A 17,312-nucleotide genomic window follows, 5' to 3' on the forward strand; every position below is an offset into this window, starting at 1 on the left:
CCAACACATTTTTTTCAATCACCACTCCCCTAATACTAAAATCTCCTACACTTAAGGATTTATATCACACCCAAATCCTTAAACTCAAAAGAGCCTGGTATTATACCAAAACTGTGGACGGAGCTTACATATAATGATCAATTTACGTCCATTAATCAAACAAAAGCATAGACTCGTTCACAAGAATATACGCAATTGTATATTCATAAATTTTGTTAGTTTATTACTTATGTTATGAACTGTCGTCAATTCTATATTAATAATGTGTTAGGACCTGTCGCGTTTTCCAACTGCAACATCCAATTTCACCCGCAACATCACCAGACTTAGGCTGAGTCGGTTGCCATATTTTTTACTGGATGTACAACTTGTGACAGAGAGACAACATACCAAAGGTAGATATGGATGATCTATACTCTATTTGTAATACAGTAGTCTTGGGTAAAAAAAAGGTCGGAAAGTTTGAATGACAAGATTTTTTTCTTTACGAAAACAATAAAAACCGAAAATTACTCTTTTAAAATGAGAGACGTTAAGACCCTCTTGCAAGATGGAATAAAGAGATTGTAAAAAAGAGAAATAGAGGAAAAAATGTGGGAAGCTGACTGAACTCCAATTATAGACTCCGAATATGATGTGATTGATGTATTGATCTTGGAATAATTATCAAAATATAAATAAAAAAATTAAAATATAATTAGAATACAAAATATTGTTGTATTTTTTATTCTAATGCACTATCTGCAGTAACGCCGCTGTCACATTACTTTCATTCACCAAATTCTTGTTTCTATTGTACGCAAAATAATTGGTCTGACTTTAATTTAGGAACAATTCGATGTGTAAAACTGAAGTACGGAATTTGTTGGAAACGATCATTGCAATTTATCTGAACTTTACGATATAACCTTTGAGTTGTCTAATGATGCAAAATTAAGTTTTTGTTGCTTGCATCTCGCAACATGCCACGAAGAATGTTAAACACTTAGCTAGAGTCGCAACTATTGAATTACTTTCAATAAATTTGTTTGAAAATATCATCTACTGTTTCATTCATATTTATCTGGACTGCTGGGTGTGCATATACTTTCTATGTCACACAATATTGAACTAGTGACTCAGGAACAAGCCTATAATGAGACAAAGAGACAACGAATTAACGATACTATTTTATGTAGGCCTTGGATTATGAATGAATTTATTTAGAGTCGAGCTTTTGCCAATTAGTATGTACTAAACAAAGCATTATATCACCGTTATTTACAGTCATTGCCGACTGAATTGTTATAGGTCCAAACCAACCTATATCGATAATCAAATACTTCAGACATGTCATCAGCATTATACTAATTAGGACTCTAGATTCCTTGCCGCATTTGTACCACTAACTAACTGGTAAAGTGCCGGTGCCAACTCGAGACTGGAGAAATATCGGCTAGTTGAAAACAAATCATGTGGAAAACGTGAAAACTGACCTCGACTACAATTTCGTCGGACGACCAAGCTAAAATTTCTGATGTTTTGCAACTTTTATTAACCGAAATTTGACTCAGAGATATCAAACCCTCTTATTACCAAATTACTTAAGCAATCAAATTTTGATGACTTTCGCACAAAAGCTTCAACGCTGTGAGGCGTTCGTTTGTGTCCCTTTAAACTAAATGCGTGAAAAAACTGCTGAAGTTGTATTGTAATATTTCTAACCGTCCTATCATATAAATCAACACGGAGTTACAAAAAATATGCACCGAAACGAACGATAATCCAGCGCAAAATATTGTCAGCAGCTGCTCAGTGAGGATCCAAATGTGGAATTTGTTTTGATCAAAAGGATACCAGCAACTAAGCGGCAGAGGTTTTGCTAAAATCTGGTTCTCATTTTTGCGTAGTCTATGAAATTTTTAAACTATCAGCTATTCCTGCAATTCCAGACGGTCTCGAATGAACAATAGACAAGCCGCAACTCACCAACTTCGCATAACAGAAAAACAACAACCGTAGCGGAAATGAAAATAAATTTGTTGAGCCGGTTACACCGCGTCATGCGTTTCTCGTAAATCCTTTTGACAAAGTCGTCTCCGTATTCATTCAAAGTGGCCTCTTCTCTAATAGCCTGCACGAGCAGACACTTAGCGCTTTCGGATTGATACGATAACAATTTCGCTATCAATAAGATGCCATAGGGACTTTTTGATAAGGACTCGTTCGCTGAAAATTGTGAGTAAGTATCATCAATTCATTTAGAGTGCTGCTTACCTTCGCTTGGATCATTTTTGAGAAGGTGCAGTAGATTAATTACCAACAACAGAGGAAATGAGACTTATATCACGTGAACCACGTGATTCGTGTAGGACCTTTGAACGGGTCAGGTAGTTCTAGTTTCCAGATGCCTGCCAAAGTCATCGCGATTCTAGCAAAGCGAAACAGCTCTGAGTGCGGCATTGTTTTTAAGGAATACTTTCCTAGGGGTGGCAGAGCTCATATTAGTCAGCCATAGGCATTTTCAATTTTTTTTTGCTTAAATTTTTTTTATATACAATTTTAACTCCATGTAGCTGTCAAGAATTCGCACTTTGTTATTTCACGCAGCGAGCAGATTTCATCAAAAGATACGAGACTTGACAAGGTGACATTGTAAATGCCCTTATTCAGCTGGGACTTGTCCAGAATTTATGTAAAACCGTTGTTTAATGCGTTCTATAATTTTCAGGAATCATCTAACGCAAACCTTTTTTCACTGCAAATTATCAAACTTCAAACCTTTCAATTCGACAAAACTATGTAATGTACGCTACCTATTATGATAACGAAAAATCTAATGTGATTATATAATTTTCAGGAATCATGTTACGGAAACCTTTTTTCACTGCAAATTATCAAATAGCCTTAAAACTTCAAACCTTTCATACTCAACATTGTTTGACCATTATCTTCAAAAATATCGTTTGGCGATTTCGACAAGACTTCTAAATGTGCATCGTGATACGCCTACACTGCGCGGAAAACTTACACTTAATTGCAGAGCGAAGAAAATGTACGCTGGAAGGCGCTGAAAACATTTTATCCTTACCCCGACCTATAATTTTCCGAAGTTGTTCACCCCTAAATATTTTAAAGTAATGTTATAAGCTCTATTTTTTTAAATGTCTAGTTTCACTTGGAGTGTGTTTGATGGGTCTCCATAATATGAAATAATAATCTCTACAATTTAATGTTAGGTATCTAATAATAATAATAATAATAACGGATTTGTCACGTTAAACATACTGTGAACAAATAAAAAAAAAATGCTGCTTCGAAGTAAAACAGCAACAATTAACCAATTTCCTGTACATAGATGTCAAAGTTAAGCGTAATTAAAATTAAGCTACCACCAAGATGTTTAGTGATGATATTCATAGGTCCTTTGGATTGGATACATGAGCCGCAGCAACTTTCAAAAGAGGTAAACTTGACATAATTGAGAATATCCAAATTGATACAGAAGAGTTGGTCGAGGCATTGAAACCAGAAAAATTTTACAATTATTTGAAGGACTGTTTATTGACCATGAAGATTCCAGGAAGGACCAAAAAATGCGGAAACTACCGACAATTCCGCAAGGTTTATACCCTAGAGCACTTAGAAGCTGTATGTATATAGCAAGATTGGGGACAAGGACTCTATAATATTTCAGATGCTGCTAACGCCTGTGCCTGGCTAAACTAGCGCTAAAACTAGCACAGAAATGTCAAGCTGAGGTAGGAATAAGGATGCGATACTAGTCGACATTAAAAATTAATTTGTGTAAGAATGGGCGCTATGAAAACAAAATCACTGCTAAACGCTGTGTAAAAGCGAGCTCTAAGAACGAAAGAGACATGTGGAGCAAGAAACAATGAAAACCAGAGGGGATAACAAGTATAGAATCTGCAAACAAAAGAGTGAAACTCTAATCCTCATTATTTCCGCTTGTAATAACAGGATATGTTTATAGGCATAACAGGGTAGGTTCCTTAGTACGCTTTGCAAGCATTACCAATATGAACTGAATGCACTAAGTAGTGACAAATTACGGAAGAAAAGTTACAAAGTTGCATTTCCGCATACAAACAGACATAAATTACACGATTTAGACGTGCTGAAAATACCGCGTATTTAAAATGACGTACTGATTTGATCAAGAATTCTTCATGCTCATCGCTCGATCATAAAAACATTTTTTTAAATACGCATAGATCCAAAAAAAAGTTCCACTTGTTTTTATAATGGCAAATAATTAAACAACTTTATTGTAATAATTTGGAACCATGGTTTTATTCAAAATATTATACTTATTTGTACATTCACCAATGTTCTTTTACATATTCACTTCGTCATAACTGATGTATATGAATAAGCCAACTTTAATCTCTGAAAGAAAAAAATTTCAGTATATTCAAACGCTTAAAAAGCTTGCATTAATATTTACAAAAATTTAAGACGAAGAATTTATAGCACATAACTAGTACATGAGTCTGGGAGACTAATAGATTTTGAATTAAAGTCAAACTTAATAACCCGTGTTTTACTGGAGCTGCCGATAATACAAATTAAATTTAAATTTAAATAGTAATCACAGTCATTTTTATTAAATAAACGTTCACAGGCCACTGTAATACTCTTTAAAAAACTTCTGAGTTGGGTGTTGATGAATTCGAACTTGCTGACGTTTCGCCAATCGTCCTAGTAGCTTCTTCAGAGCTCGACCGAAACTGGTTTGCATTCTACTCTGTACCTGTTTATATACTATTTGACGGAAGCGGAGTAGGTACAGAGTTGAATGCAAACTAGTTTCACCTCAGCTATGACCAGGAAGAATACAGAAGATTTGTAAATAGTATTGCCTTAATTTGCCTTAAATAAAGGAAACTGTGATCTCGAATATTATTTTGGGTCCGATCTAAGATGAACAAGATTATATTTTGGCTATCTAAATAAATACAGATTTGAAGTTGTGCACAGTCATACGGGTTGATGGTTCAATAGGGTCAGGATCAATTTAATCATGTAATAGATTCATGTAATTTAAATTAACATTAACATAAAGGAATAATTATTTTATTTAAAAAAAACAATAATTTTTAGTAGGTAACTGATTAAATTTAAGAAAATAAGCAATGCTTTTTATAGTACAAATGACAATTTATTAAATGCCTTCGCGGTCTGCTGTTTCATAGGACCTGCAAAAGGAACTTTATTTTTAGGAGTTTAAAATGTAAAGGAGGTTTCCTTTAATTTCAACTAAACATGATCAATTTTATCCGCCCAACGGAATCTCAAGTCCAAAAAGGTACCCACTCTCAGACGTTTCGATTGTTATTCCGTTAAAGGTTAGATTATAGTTTTCAAGTGGCTGTTAGTAATGCCCAGTAAATTCTAATAGTGATATTTTTTCAATAATAATTCATAAGTGAACTTATTAAATTCATTAACTTGAAATTTAACTCTTCTATCCATTTCCTGATATCACAGAATGTCATCGTGTTAAAAAAGGTTATAGTTGGTAAGTCATTTGCATATAAAATAAAGACGAGAGGGTTAAGAATTCTTCCTTGAGGAGTATCTAACTCGATACTAAATGTATTCAATTCAACTCACTTCATCTTCTAATTCATGATGGATAGAGTATGAAAAGAACCCAGTCAATGTTGCTGCCACTGAAATCCATTATATATAGTTGTTTTGTTCATACTAATTAAGCCTATCACAGATAAACTGTACAAGCTGAGTGGTAGAAGTTTCTATGGACAAACCCATGCGAAAGTCATGCTAACAATCTGTAAGTAGATTTTCGTCATTTAAAAATTGGTAAAGTGGATTGTGAAATGCTCTTTCGAAAGTTTAAATTTGGATTTTTAAAATCGTTAGGAAAAATTCCTACTTCTAGAGATTTATTTATTAAGATCGTGAGATTGAGATTAATTTAATTGGAATTTCTTCCAGCCCGGTAGATGTTTTACTTTTTAAAAGAGAATTATCTTTCTTGTATTATTCCATCTGGATACTCGTCTAAATTCTAGGATGCTAATTTCTTAAGAGGCTTGTCTTATTTTCGCGCAAAGTTCGTCTCGATTTCTGGGTGTGGTTTTATAAATCGAGTGGTACAATGTCAGGGGACCTCGGAGGCCAGGATTCAAGAGGGCTGTTTCTTCCTACCAAGTGCATAGAAAATGTTTGGTTCAATCATTGATGAACAATTCATGAATTATGAATAGATGCTCCATCTAGCTGGAAATACATATCCTCCTGAACATTCAGGGCCAGATTTTCTATAGCATCCCATAATTCCCGATCTACAGACGTTGACTTTATCTGAATATCGATCAATTTATAACCCAGTGGGGATTATCTCTGCCCTAGTATCTACAATTTTGAGATGATACAACTCCATCTCTGGTGGCCTCATCAGTAAACATTGTCTTCCTCAGAAAATACCTGTCATTTAAAAACTTTTATTCGTATCACTTACTTTTCATATATGTAAGAACTTTGGGCTTGATTTTGTGACGGGTGAAACATCTTCTGATTTTATCCTTATCATAAATCTCGAAGGCTCACGCGTAAATTTGCTCAGCTGCGGGTGCATTCGTCATAGCTGACCATTCTGATGATATTTTAATTAGATGATCACTAAATAGGATTCAATGAAATAAACTGAAAATTTAATCTGATTGACATTAATGATTTCACAAGTATCATACTTTCCATGGCAAACGAAATAAAAAAATAACTTTGCGTGGGTATTGACCAAAATAATTTTAATTTAGTATGTTAGGTTAGAATAATATTCTATATTAAATAACTTTTTCCGATGTCTCTAACGCGATGCAAAATATCGAAAATTGGTGCCATGGATTCGCCGTGGGACGCGTTTAATTTTAGTTGAGCATATTAAAAAATGTAAACCATCAACCTTATTTAGATAACCAAAATATAGGGATATCTTCACCTTAAATGCGAAACGCTGTATAAACGATCTTGGAAACTTTATTAAACCCACCAATTATTCAATATAGTAATAGCAGTAGACATAATCTGGCCGAGGAGACATGTTCCTAGTATGCAGCATATATTTTACTTTGTAATCGAGACAAAACTTATTAAACTCATTAAGAAATAAAATTTGATTAAACATTCGCTCTGCTGCGCTGCGCTGGTGCTAAAGCAAATCAACCAACGAAATGAAATCATTAACCATATAACTATTTAATTTAAGACGAAAAATAAATATAAGACAATCTGAATGATCCAACCTGTAAAGTGTACAAGAAACAACTTTTTAAATTTAGTGGCCCAAATTTGAAGATGATGTTTTTTAAATAAGATAATATATAAGACAAGTAAAGAATGTATTATACAAGAAAAGCCAACTGTCAGGGTGATATCGCGCTGCTAATATGCTTTTAAATATGAGGGTATTCATTCAGCATGAAGCGATGCCTTTTAGCACATAGCAAATAAAGCAAGAACAATCGAATAACAATACTTACAGTCATTGCTGATTGAATTGTCATAGCTCCAAATGAACCTATATCGATACTCAAAGGCTTCTGACATCTCATCAGCATCATACTAATCAGGATTCTAGATTCCTTGCTGCATTCGTACCATTTACTTTGGTAAAGTGCCGGTGCCAACTCGAGACTCTGGGAAAATATCGATTCAGTGGAAACAAATGATGTGAGAAACGTCAAAACTAACCTGAAATACAATTTCGTCCGAGTACCAAGCCAATAGCAGTAGTTGACTGGTTACTCCAAACAAATGAATTAAGTTATTGGTGACATTGCCACCCTATAAATACAAATTGTTTATAACTTTTCATTCTATATCATTGTTCCGAAATTACCACAGAAATTTGAATAATTGATGTAGCTAACACTATGGAAGAAATGGCATATTCAAAAAACACTACTCCTTTGAAAGCACAATTTGCGGTATTAATGTACCTAAAAAGGAGGCGATCCTGCAGAAAAAAATTATTTATGCATCAAATAAGTAAATGAGCGATGCGATTTAGCTCTCAAATTTGCCATACCACGTTTATTTAGTATGTTATTTTATTGGGACTATATGGGATTTTGAAACTTAAATAAAGTTCGATTGATTGTGGTTTCGTTGTGAATAATTCATCATTGCCATTTCTGATGACCGCCTTAGCTTGCATTGACTTTACTGGAAAATTTTATTTTGATTAAATATTTGAATATTGCCTTTCTGTTTTTGGCAAATAAGATCACTCTGTTCATAACGCTAAAACCTTCGTAAAATGACATATTAAAATTTTACTTAATATATATAACACATTCGAAACCAGACCTCACATATGTGTAAACGTATTCGACACACTAGTGTCTAAAACCTAATAAGTTAATTTTACAATTATGGTGATTAAATTTTTTAAATTTGGAACATCTGGCTTATCTTTCTTTATATGAAATATAGTTTTTTCAGTAAAACCATGTCTTTTTTGCATCCATATCCATATGGCTCTTAAAAGACTCCAAACAGCATATATATTTCAAAATTGATTTGATGATATAGCAGAACCATTATATCATGAAAGAGGGAGAGGGGCAATAATAGTGTACCATTTGTTTTAAAATACCAAATGAAAGGTGTGAGAGGTTGTTGTTAGTAAGACTTTCGGAAAATTCAGCAACAGTTTATTGCAGTATTTGCTAAATCTTCTCAAACTGCAGATTTTAACGGTAATAACAACACGTTACACTATTATTAATAATTTTTTTAGCTAAGCTACTTAAGTAAACCACTTCCCTATGTACTTTTTTCACAAAACGCTCCAAAAAAATACTGATTGAAGTTGAAGCTGCATCATTATTTAATAGTTCTAGGGCGTTACTTTATCACCAGGTATGTTGCACACCATCAAATTGAGGATTACAACTCAAAAAAAAAATCTAGTTGTAAAATTGAACGAAAGGTACTTACTCAATTAAGTTTTGATGTTTCACACACAGGAACTTCAATTCTTGGAAGCAACCATTTCTATCTTTTTCCACGATGTTTTCGAAAAAATTAGTAAAGTAGTATTGTAATATTTTCAATTGCCCCCTCATGTAAATCAACACGGAGTTACAGAAAATATGCACCGAAGCGAACGATAATCCAGCGCAAAATATTGTCAGCAGCTGCTCGATTAAGATCCAGATGTGGTATTTGTTTTCATCGAAAGGGTACCAATAGCTAAGCGGCAGAGGTTTCGCTAAAGTCCGACTCTGATTCTGGCCTAGTCTATGAGAATTATAAGCTTTTCATTGAGCTGTTGGTAAGCTATACAACTCACCAACTTCCCACAACAGAAAAACGGCCACTGTGGCTGAAACGAAAACAAATTTGTTGAGCCGGTTACAAAACAAGACGTGTTCTTGAGAAATTCGTTTTGCAAAATTGTCTCCGTACTGATTCAAAGCGGCCTCTTCTCTAATAGCTCTCACGAGCAGACTCTTGGAACTTTCGGATTCATAGCAATCAGTAATACACCATAGAGTATTTTTGATAGGGACTCGTTCGCTGAAATTTTCACGTATTTTCATGATAATCAAAATATTTGAAATGCCACCTTCGCCTGGATCATTTTCCAGAAGATATGGAAAATTGAATGCCAAGAGCAGAGGTAAGGAGACATATATTGCGTGAATCGTTATCGAATAAATTGGATATAACCATCTAAAACTTTGGAACGGATCGGGTAGTTCAAGTTTCCAGATGCCCGCTAAAGTCATTGCGATTCTCGCAAAAAGAAATAGTTTCGAGTGTGACATCGTTTTCAGAACAACGAAGTGTTTTCTGTTTTGCCAGCTTTTAAAGAAATAGTATCCTAGGGGTGCCAATTCATAGTGGTCGGCCATAGGCGTTCTTAATTCCAGTATATACCCCTTAGTGAAACAAGTTTCATTAAGGGTATAAAACTTGATAAGATGATAATATAAGCAAAATATTATTCTCCACACTTTTCTTATTGTTCTGGAACTATCCTGGACAAAAAGTTTTCTAGTTTAGGTATAAATTTTTTAATCGACAATAGTTATAAAATTATTTTCTTGCCCTTCATTCTTTCTTAAATAAGTACGATGTCATATAAAATTCAGTAAAAATAACAGATGAGTTGAGCAACAAAAACATTACTAACGATTCCGATAAAACAAGGTTTTGTAAACTATGTACGCCACTGATTCCTAAATATGCATCGTGAGACGCCCACACACGAGGAAAACTTATACGTAATTACAGAGCCAGGAAATGCAGAGCGGAAAACCCTGAAAATATTTTATCCCGATCCGAATCTATAATTTTCCGAACCAGTTCATCCCTACGTATATTAATATCACCACTTCCCATGTTATTTACTTTAATTTTTGTTTTTAAACCCACACTGAAATAGTTCAAATGCATTATTGTATACATTTTATTCTACGTGGTGTGTTGGGGTGACGACCGATGAAAGCTATGATTGCATGGGTATGTCAATAGTTCGAGTATAGTAGTTAGTTTTAGTTAGTTGAACTAGAAATTGCCAGTAAAGGCAGATACATTTTTTCAATATATTTGATAATATATGGCTAGTTGAAAGTTGAAAAAAATATTGGAAGGAATTCTTAATCATTTCACATGCCCCAGATCGTGACATGCCGTGAATCAGATGATGATGATTAACAAAGTCAAACCTTCTACCTACCATATTCCAAACGAGTTCAATAATCAACAGGTGATAAGTCTGGTCACCTACCGCATTACTTGCGGAAGGAAGTTTTTATAACAACAATGTGCTCTGAGGAATTGTCTTGCTAAAAAATTTTATTTTGCAGTCGCATTGAATGTTCATGTTTTTGTCCAAAAATTAGCTTCCACTGTTAGGGCACCTCAAACCATAACTACCTTAGTACAAGAACAGTTTCAAACTATATGCAAAAATTGATGTTGGTGCCTTTCTCTATGTATTAGGCGTCCTTTAAGCGTTTTCCACGATCTTCGTGAGCCCAAAAAGAAAAGCTTGACTTGTCACAGCAAACAATTCGCTTCCAGTTCTGGGTTGAGTGAGCCCGCCATTGACATAGGTGTCTATATCTATTGGCTACAGAAGAACCAGTGAAAGTGAAGAACCCTAAGATCGATAGAATTTTGTCGGGGTTCTTGACTTTCACTGATTCTTCTTTATCCTGTTTTCTTTCTGTACCAAGAAAAGGAACTAGGTAACAAATATTTAATACCAAGCAATTTATTAAAATGGCTAGAGAATTTAATATTCACTGTAACTCTGCTTTGTACATTATCAAAAAGCCAAAACACCTGGTTCAACTGGTCCACGACCTCTATCAGAAAAAACAGCGCGAGAGTCGGAATCGACGAGATTTTGAGAACGACCGCAGAAGTTAGACCGGTGTTGCATTCTTTCAGCAATGTTATTTTTAAACTTACAGCGAATGCGTCATGAGAGAGGTTCTAGAATGGCAAGACGGAATATCTGTTGGCGAAAAGCGGATTAACAAGCTGCGCTATGCCGATGACAAACTGATCACAGTGTCAACCATACCATCAATAACGAAAATTATGAGCAGATTGTCTGTTATAGAAAAATATGGATTAAAAATAAATAAATGGAAAACGAAAATATAGTCATCAGAAATTGTGGGCTACAAAGTGATAAACAATTTTAGCTATCTTAATTAACAACACACGAAATACCCTGTCGTCAGACCAAGGCAAGATCATGTAAACAAAATATGAAAAGACAAATCTATCACCAGAACAACGAAACTTCGTGTAGTTGATTCTCTAATCTTCCCCGTCGCAACATACGCAGCGAAGTGGACTTTAAATAAAACAGATAAAAACCGAAATGTGGGTTTATAAAGGACTCTTACGAGAATCGTAGACAGAGCATCGAACCAACCTATCCGTGTTACAAGAAATTGATCCACGTACAAGGTTCCATACCAGAATAAACAGCATGTATCTGCAATACCTGGGGCATAAAACTACAAAATCAGAGTGGATAGTACCATCTTGTCAAAATTTCAGTGTCGTGTAATGCCGCTCCATGGTTGTTGTTATAGTAAAGTTATCAACAGATGTTTTTCTTTTTTGGTAAAGGGTTATTTATAGCCTTGCCATCGGTAGCCATTTTTTAATTTATCAGATTTTTATCGATAATTGTTATAAGAATATTGTTTTAAGAATATGTGGTAACCAACTAAGCGCAGTAATAAAAGGCATAAACTAACATCATTTCAACAGCGAAGAAGCCCAAGTAAGTGAGAACTGTATTTTCTAATTTGCACGTGTAAAATTTTTGTTCTTTATATATTATTACACATTCTAGTTAATAAAATGGATAGAGACGCTGCTAAATTACAATGAAATATAAAATTTCACTACATTAAAAATGGCTTTACGTAACCTCAACACGATTTCAAAAATTTGGAACAATTGCTTCATGAAAATCGCCCGGATATCAATTAGAGTTGGTGCCAAGTGAGATTTTGACGAAACGTCTGCAGGATTCCAGTCGGAGTTCAACAAGCGAACGGATGATATCCCGGAATATAATGTCATCATATATATATATATATATATATATATATATATATATATATATATATATATATATATATATATATATATATATATATATATATATATATATATATATATATATATATATATAAAGTTCTAGCTCAGCAGTACTTGACTGAAAATATTCTTAACGAACTTAAAATCTTTATAAAGATATCCGCAAAACTTTTAGGATACGTTACTATCCCGTGCTATTGCAGTTGATATTTCATGGTAACAGAAAAAATATTCTGATGTCAATGATGTATAAACAATTTGATGTATATCCAGCTAATTTAAAATGTCAAGTATTTTAAGAAGCTTATAACAATTCCTAGTTAATAATGCAATATCTTTTTTGAACTAGTTATTATGCTTTTTGTCTATCCATATTCTGGAAATGGTTTACCCTTTTGAAAACTGAAAGGATTCATAATTTTTTGGTTTTGAATTTTTTCTTTGTAAAATACTTTGTGGTGAATGAAACAGCAGTTTCAAGAAATCCTTTTTATTTAAATAAAATTAAAATAGTTATCACAAGGACTCCATCACGAAGTCATGACGGAGATATACGAGTAGGTCATCTTCAAACGCTAAAATTTAAATCGGTATTAGTCATAGTTACTCATCATAAGTCATAACAAAATATAATAGTTTTTTTAGCTGTGATCAATTTTAAAATAATACTATCCTGCAAAAGAAAAATTGAATTGCAATAGTTACTTAGTTACTATAGTAATGTTGGGTGTAATAAATATACTTGTTGCAACTCACTGCTCGACTTAGTCTCGAGCTGCAAACTTTTTGCACTATTTGCACATATAACAAATATTCTAATTACTGACCTATACCAACCCTGGCAAGAAAAAATTGTGGTTATTAGAAATAAGAACCGTTTGGCAATAAAAATATGTTAAACAAAGACATCACTATCGATGAAAAGCAACAATAATTTTCTTCTTTCTTGGTTGAACATTTTATTCTAGAACAGTTTCCGAAATAAGCCTTTAAATATATAGTCCACAAGTTATGTTTTTCACCACGATTAAGCTAAAAATTTGCCTATCTGAATTTTTATGTGAAAACTGCTGCCGATCTACTATAACAATCGTAAATATATAACATTAATTTGGATTTCTACTGGCGCGCCTTAATTAATTAAGTACAGAGTTCAACCCACTTCATATTTTGTTAAAACTTCTAGGCCTTGAAAAACTAACCGTATTCACTTGAAATCGTTGAATTTATAAATAAATTAAAAAGTTTCAATTTGGCAGAGCTTTTGGCTATTAATTTTGTATTCTACCAAGTGTCTTCCAAATTGCCTGGCATTGGTTCTACTTATATATCTATAGACTTGCTTTCCTTATTTTTTTATTATTTTAAGTGTATAATAATACTAAAATAATTAACGATTTTGCGAAATATGGGTTCTCAATATCATATTTCAGCATCAGTAAGATTTTAGCTGATGGAGCGCATTATTGTGTTAATGTGTCGTCAAATTTGCCCAAATATTGGTTTAGTATTATTGTTTTTGTTTTTTCGATTGAATGTTTTATAAAACCTGAATGTGTTATAAAATTTTTCCTTATTTTTTTTATTTTCCTTAAAAAAATATATTATCTCGTTTTGAATATAATCCAAAATCTCATTTCAGACATCACAAAATACGGAAGATTATCAAAGCAGTTGATATTTCCAAATTGTGAATTATAACGAAACGCTAGCTGTAAGCAATTTACAACTATATACTGCTATTCGATACTAGTTCGTTTCAACTTATTAAATTTATAAACTTATACTTACTTATACGAACCGATATCAATACTTAAAGGTTTCTGACATCTTATCAGCATCAAAATAATAAGAATCCTGGATTCCCTATCGCATTCGTACCATGTGCAACTATAAAGGGCCGATGCTAATTCGTCACTCTAAAACGACAAATCAGCAAAAAAAATATAACAATGAAAAACGGACCTGAGTTACAATTTCATCCGTCGACCAAGCTAAGAGTAAAAGTTCACTTATTATTACCAATACATAAGTAATGTTGTAGGTTACATTGTTGCCCTAAAAAACTCAAGTTATTGTGATTTTTAGAGATGTTTTCCTCTGAGAGAGGTTACCGCGAGCACTTGAAAAAGGGCCATGGCTAACATTATCGATGAGATGCTATACTGGATAAAGACAACGTTTCTAAAGACACCATTGACATTGTCTATAAAGCTATAAGTCGAGCAAATTACCGAAAATTTTAAAACATTCTGTCTCGTTACAGTAGCATTTTTTTTACCTAATCAAATGTTGATGTTTAACGCATAGCAATTTGAGTGCTTTAACACTACCGTCGACGCTGGTAGCTGATCTATGATAACGGCTAAAGTATTTCTGTAATATCTTCAACTGCCCTCTCATGTAAATCATCATTGAGTTGCTGAATATTTGCACTGTTGCAATAGAAAATCCACACCATACTATTACAAGTAACTGCTCTAACAGAATCCAGATGTGATAGTTGTTTTCATCGAATGGATAGCAGAATGGCAACGGTAAGGGCCGAGGCAAGGTCACATTAAGCTTCTTATTTAATTGGTTGACTTTGTAACTGCCCACAATTCCTGAAAAGATAGAGAAAATCGAGTTCGTATAGTGCAACAATATCTGGAACTACACCTTACCCATTTCGCATAAGATGAAACCAGAGCCTGCGGTGGACATCAAGAAGAATTTGTTCAGCAAGTTGCAAAAAAATACGTGTTTTTCGTGAACTTCCACTACCGAATAATCACCGTTATCGAGAAAATGAGCTTCGTCTGTAATCGCCTGCGCGAGCAATCTTTTTGTCGATTCTGATTGATACAAAATTAGTTTAATCACAAACGAAAAACAAAAGAGAATTTTCGGTAGCGTCTCGAGACCTGAAATGTTTTTTCGCAGGTTGATTTGGTTTTTTTGTAGTATCGCCATACCTTCGCCTGCGTCCGTTTTCAAAAGTCGTGGAAAGTTTATAGTTAGCAAGAGAGGAATGGAGATGTATATCATATTGGCCACTATCGAATAAATCAGATAAACAAGTTGAAAACCTCTCGACCGATGGGGCATTTCTAGCTTCCAGATTCCCGCTAGAATCATTGCCATTCTAGCAAAACGAAATAACTCCGTGCTGGACGTCGTCATTCTAAGCAGTTGTTAGCATTTCCATTGTCGCGACATTTTAAATGCATATTTCTTGACGAAAGACACGAGCGCACCAAACATTTTTGCCGTTAAAGCCATTAAAAACTGCCAGTTAATGATAATAAAGTTTGTTCACCTATAAGACTACACTTTAGCAAGGCAATAAAAAAAATAATACTGTAGTAGTCCATTCCATTGATTTGTTGTTTCTAGCAGAGATGTTTTAAATTTATTTTTAATGAATTATTATTATTTATTATCATTAAAATCATAATTTATTATAAATCGTTTTTAAGTCTTCACAATCTTTTGACTCCGAGCTACATTAAAATAGATTTCTTTTTAAATTGTGTCATAACTGCGGATTAGACTATCAATTTCACTTATCTCTTTCAATTAATAAGCATATAATGAATTAAATAATTAATTAACAATTATCACATTCCTTATAAAATAGGTCTCAAACTTCTTATGTATAACCTTAATTATCTATTGTTGTGTTACTTCCAAGTCCTTTAAAATGCAAGTTCAGGCACTTCTCCAGCTAATAGAATGTTTATTTTTTGACATTATTCCGAGCATCATCTATCATAAAAAATTATGAATGATAAAGCAGTTGGCGTTCTCATCCATAATGATTTAAGACAATTACTGGATATTTCATTGCTGCCAACCATGATAAAACCGTTGCTCTCCAGTTAGTTTTAAACCTTAAATATCCAAAATCAAATCTAACTTGACCGTCACGACTGCAAAGCAACCAGGACTTCCTCTGGGTGCCTTATTTTTGCCTGTTTTCTTTAAATGCGAATCATTAGGTATCAAGGAGAGGCAAATCACATGATAATTAAAGCCCGCACAATACCCCACATGGCTATAGCGTAGCTAAGAGAATAATGTCCATTTGAATAATACCGAGTAATCTTTATGGATGGCCGTACCTCCCTTCTTTTAGAAGTTTGTTCTAATTATATACAGATAATAAACACAAAATAATTTTATGTGTAATTAGCAAAAAAGCTCGACTTTTCACCATGTCAGGAAGATACGCCGCTGATTTTCAGATATAAATATTTGAAACTTACCTACACGCGGAAAACTCCGGCGTAATTATTAGGCGGAACATATTTACAACGGAAACTGCTGGAAATGTTGTCCCGACACTCCAGCCTATAATTTTCCAAAACCGCAATATCCAAGGGACGAAAAACGTTGAATATTTTATCGGGACCATCACACGAGGATGCTTGTAATTTACCTGAATTTCTAGGAATTCTAAGCGCAGTTTACTTGTACGTATACACGTTAAGCAATATACGAAAAATACTAACATCTCGGTTGTATATTGTTAAAATTACTTCTATAGTCTAGTAAATAAAACTGATGTGAAGTGTTTTAAATGTGTTAGAATTAAGGAGAACTAACGAACTAACCAAAATGGTCAAAATTTTAGTGTGTAGTATCGCTTACAGCTGTCAAACACATTTGTCATCAAGTACACACATTTTTTAATTTTTGGTCCAGGTTGTTTA

General features: G+C 33.7%; 2 protein-coding genes across 2 annotated transcripts; both read right to left on the minus strand.

Moving 5' to 3' along the window:
• Positions 1 to 7,424: 7,424 nt before the first annotated feature.
• On the minus strand, positions 7,425 to 9,238 carry LOC132706442 (odorant receptor 45b-like). Its single transcript, XM_060677787.1, has 4 exons — positions 8,974 to 9,238; positions 7,871 to 7,970; positions 7,723 to 7,815; positions 7,425 to 7,667 (listed from the first exon to the last, which is right to left on the minus strand). The coding sequence occupies exons 1-4, from the start codon at positions 9,099 to 9,101 to the stop codon at positions 7,425 to 7,427; spliced, it is 564 nt and encodes a 187-aa protein (XP_060533770.1). The 5' UTR covers positions 9,102 to 9,238.
• Positions 9,239 to 14,402: 5,164 nt separating this feature from the next.
• Positions 14,403 to 17,049, minus strand: LOC132706443 (uncharacterized). Its single transcript, XM_060677788.1, has 7 exons — positions 16,870 to 17,049; positions 15,573 to 15,725; positions 15,282 to 15,521; positions 14,897 to 15,221; positions 14,730 to 14,829; positions 14,581 to 14,673; positions 14,403 to 14,534 (listed from the first exon to the last, which is right to left on the minus strand). The coding sequence occupies exons 1-7, from the start codon at positions 17,012 to 17,014 to the stop codon at positions 14,403 to 14,405; spliced, it is 1,188 nt and encodes a 395-aa protein (XP_060533771.1). The 5' UTR covers positions 17,015 to 17,049.
• Positions 17,050 to 17,312: the final 263 nt, after the last annotated feature.

Source organism: Cylas formicarius, unplaced genomic scaffold (genome assembly GCF_029955315.1).
Source record: "Cylas formicarius isolate icCylForm1 unplaced genomic scaffold, icCylForm1.1 PGA_scaffold_8__14_contigs__length_24414737, whole genome shotgun sequence".
Classification (NCBI taxonomy): domain Eukaryota; kingdom Metazoa; phylum Arthropoda; class Insecta; order Coleoptera; family Brentidae; genus Cylas; species Cylas formicarius.

Coding starts and splice junctions, on each gene's coding strand:
- LOC132706442 (XM_060677787.1), bottom strand. CDS start 9,101: ATGAGGGGGCAATTGAAAATATTACAATACTACTTTACTAATTTTTTC. Junction 7,971..8,973: donor AAACATCAAAACTTAATTGA/GTAAGTACCTTT, acceptor CCTCCTTTTTAG/GTACATTAATACCGCAAATT. Junction 7,816..7,870: donor CAATTATTCAAATTTCTGTG/GTAATTTCGGAA, acceptor TTGTATTTATAG/GGTGGCAATGTCACCAATAA.
- LOC132706443 (XM_060677788.1), bottom strand. CDS start 17,014: ATGGTCCCGATAAAATATTCAACGTTTTTCGTCCCTTGGATATTGCGG. Junction 15,726..16,869: donor TACGCCGGAGTTTTCCGCGT/GTAGGTAAGTTT, acceptor CAATGATTCTAG/CGGGAATCTGGAAGCTAGAA. Junction 15,222..15,281: donor TTTCATCTTATGCGAAATGG/GTAAGGTGTAGT, acceptor CTATCTTTTCAG/GAATTGTGGGCAGTTACAAA.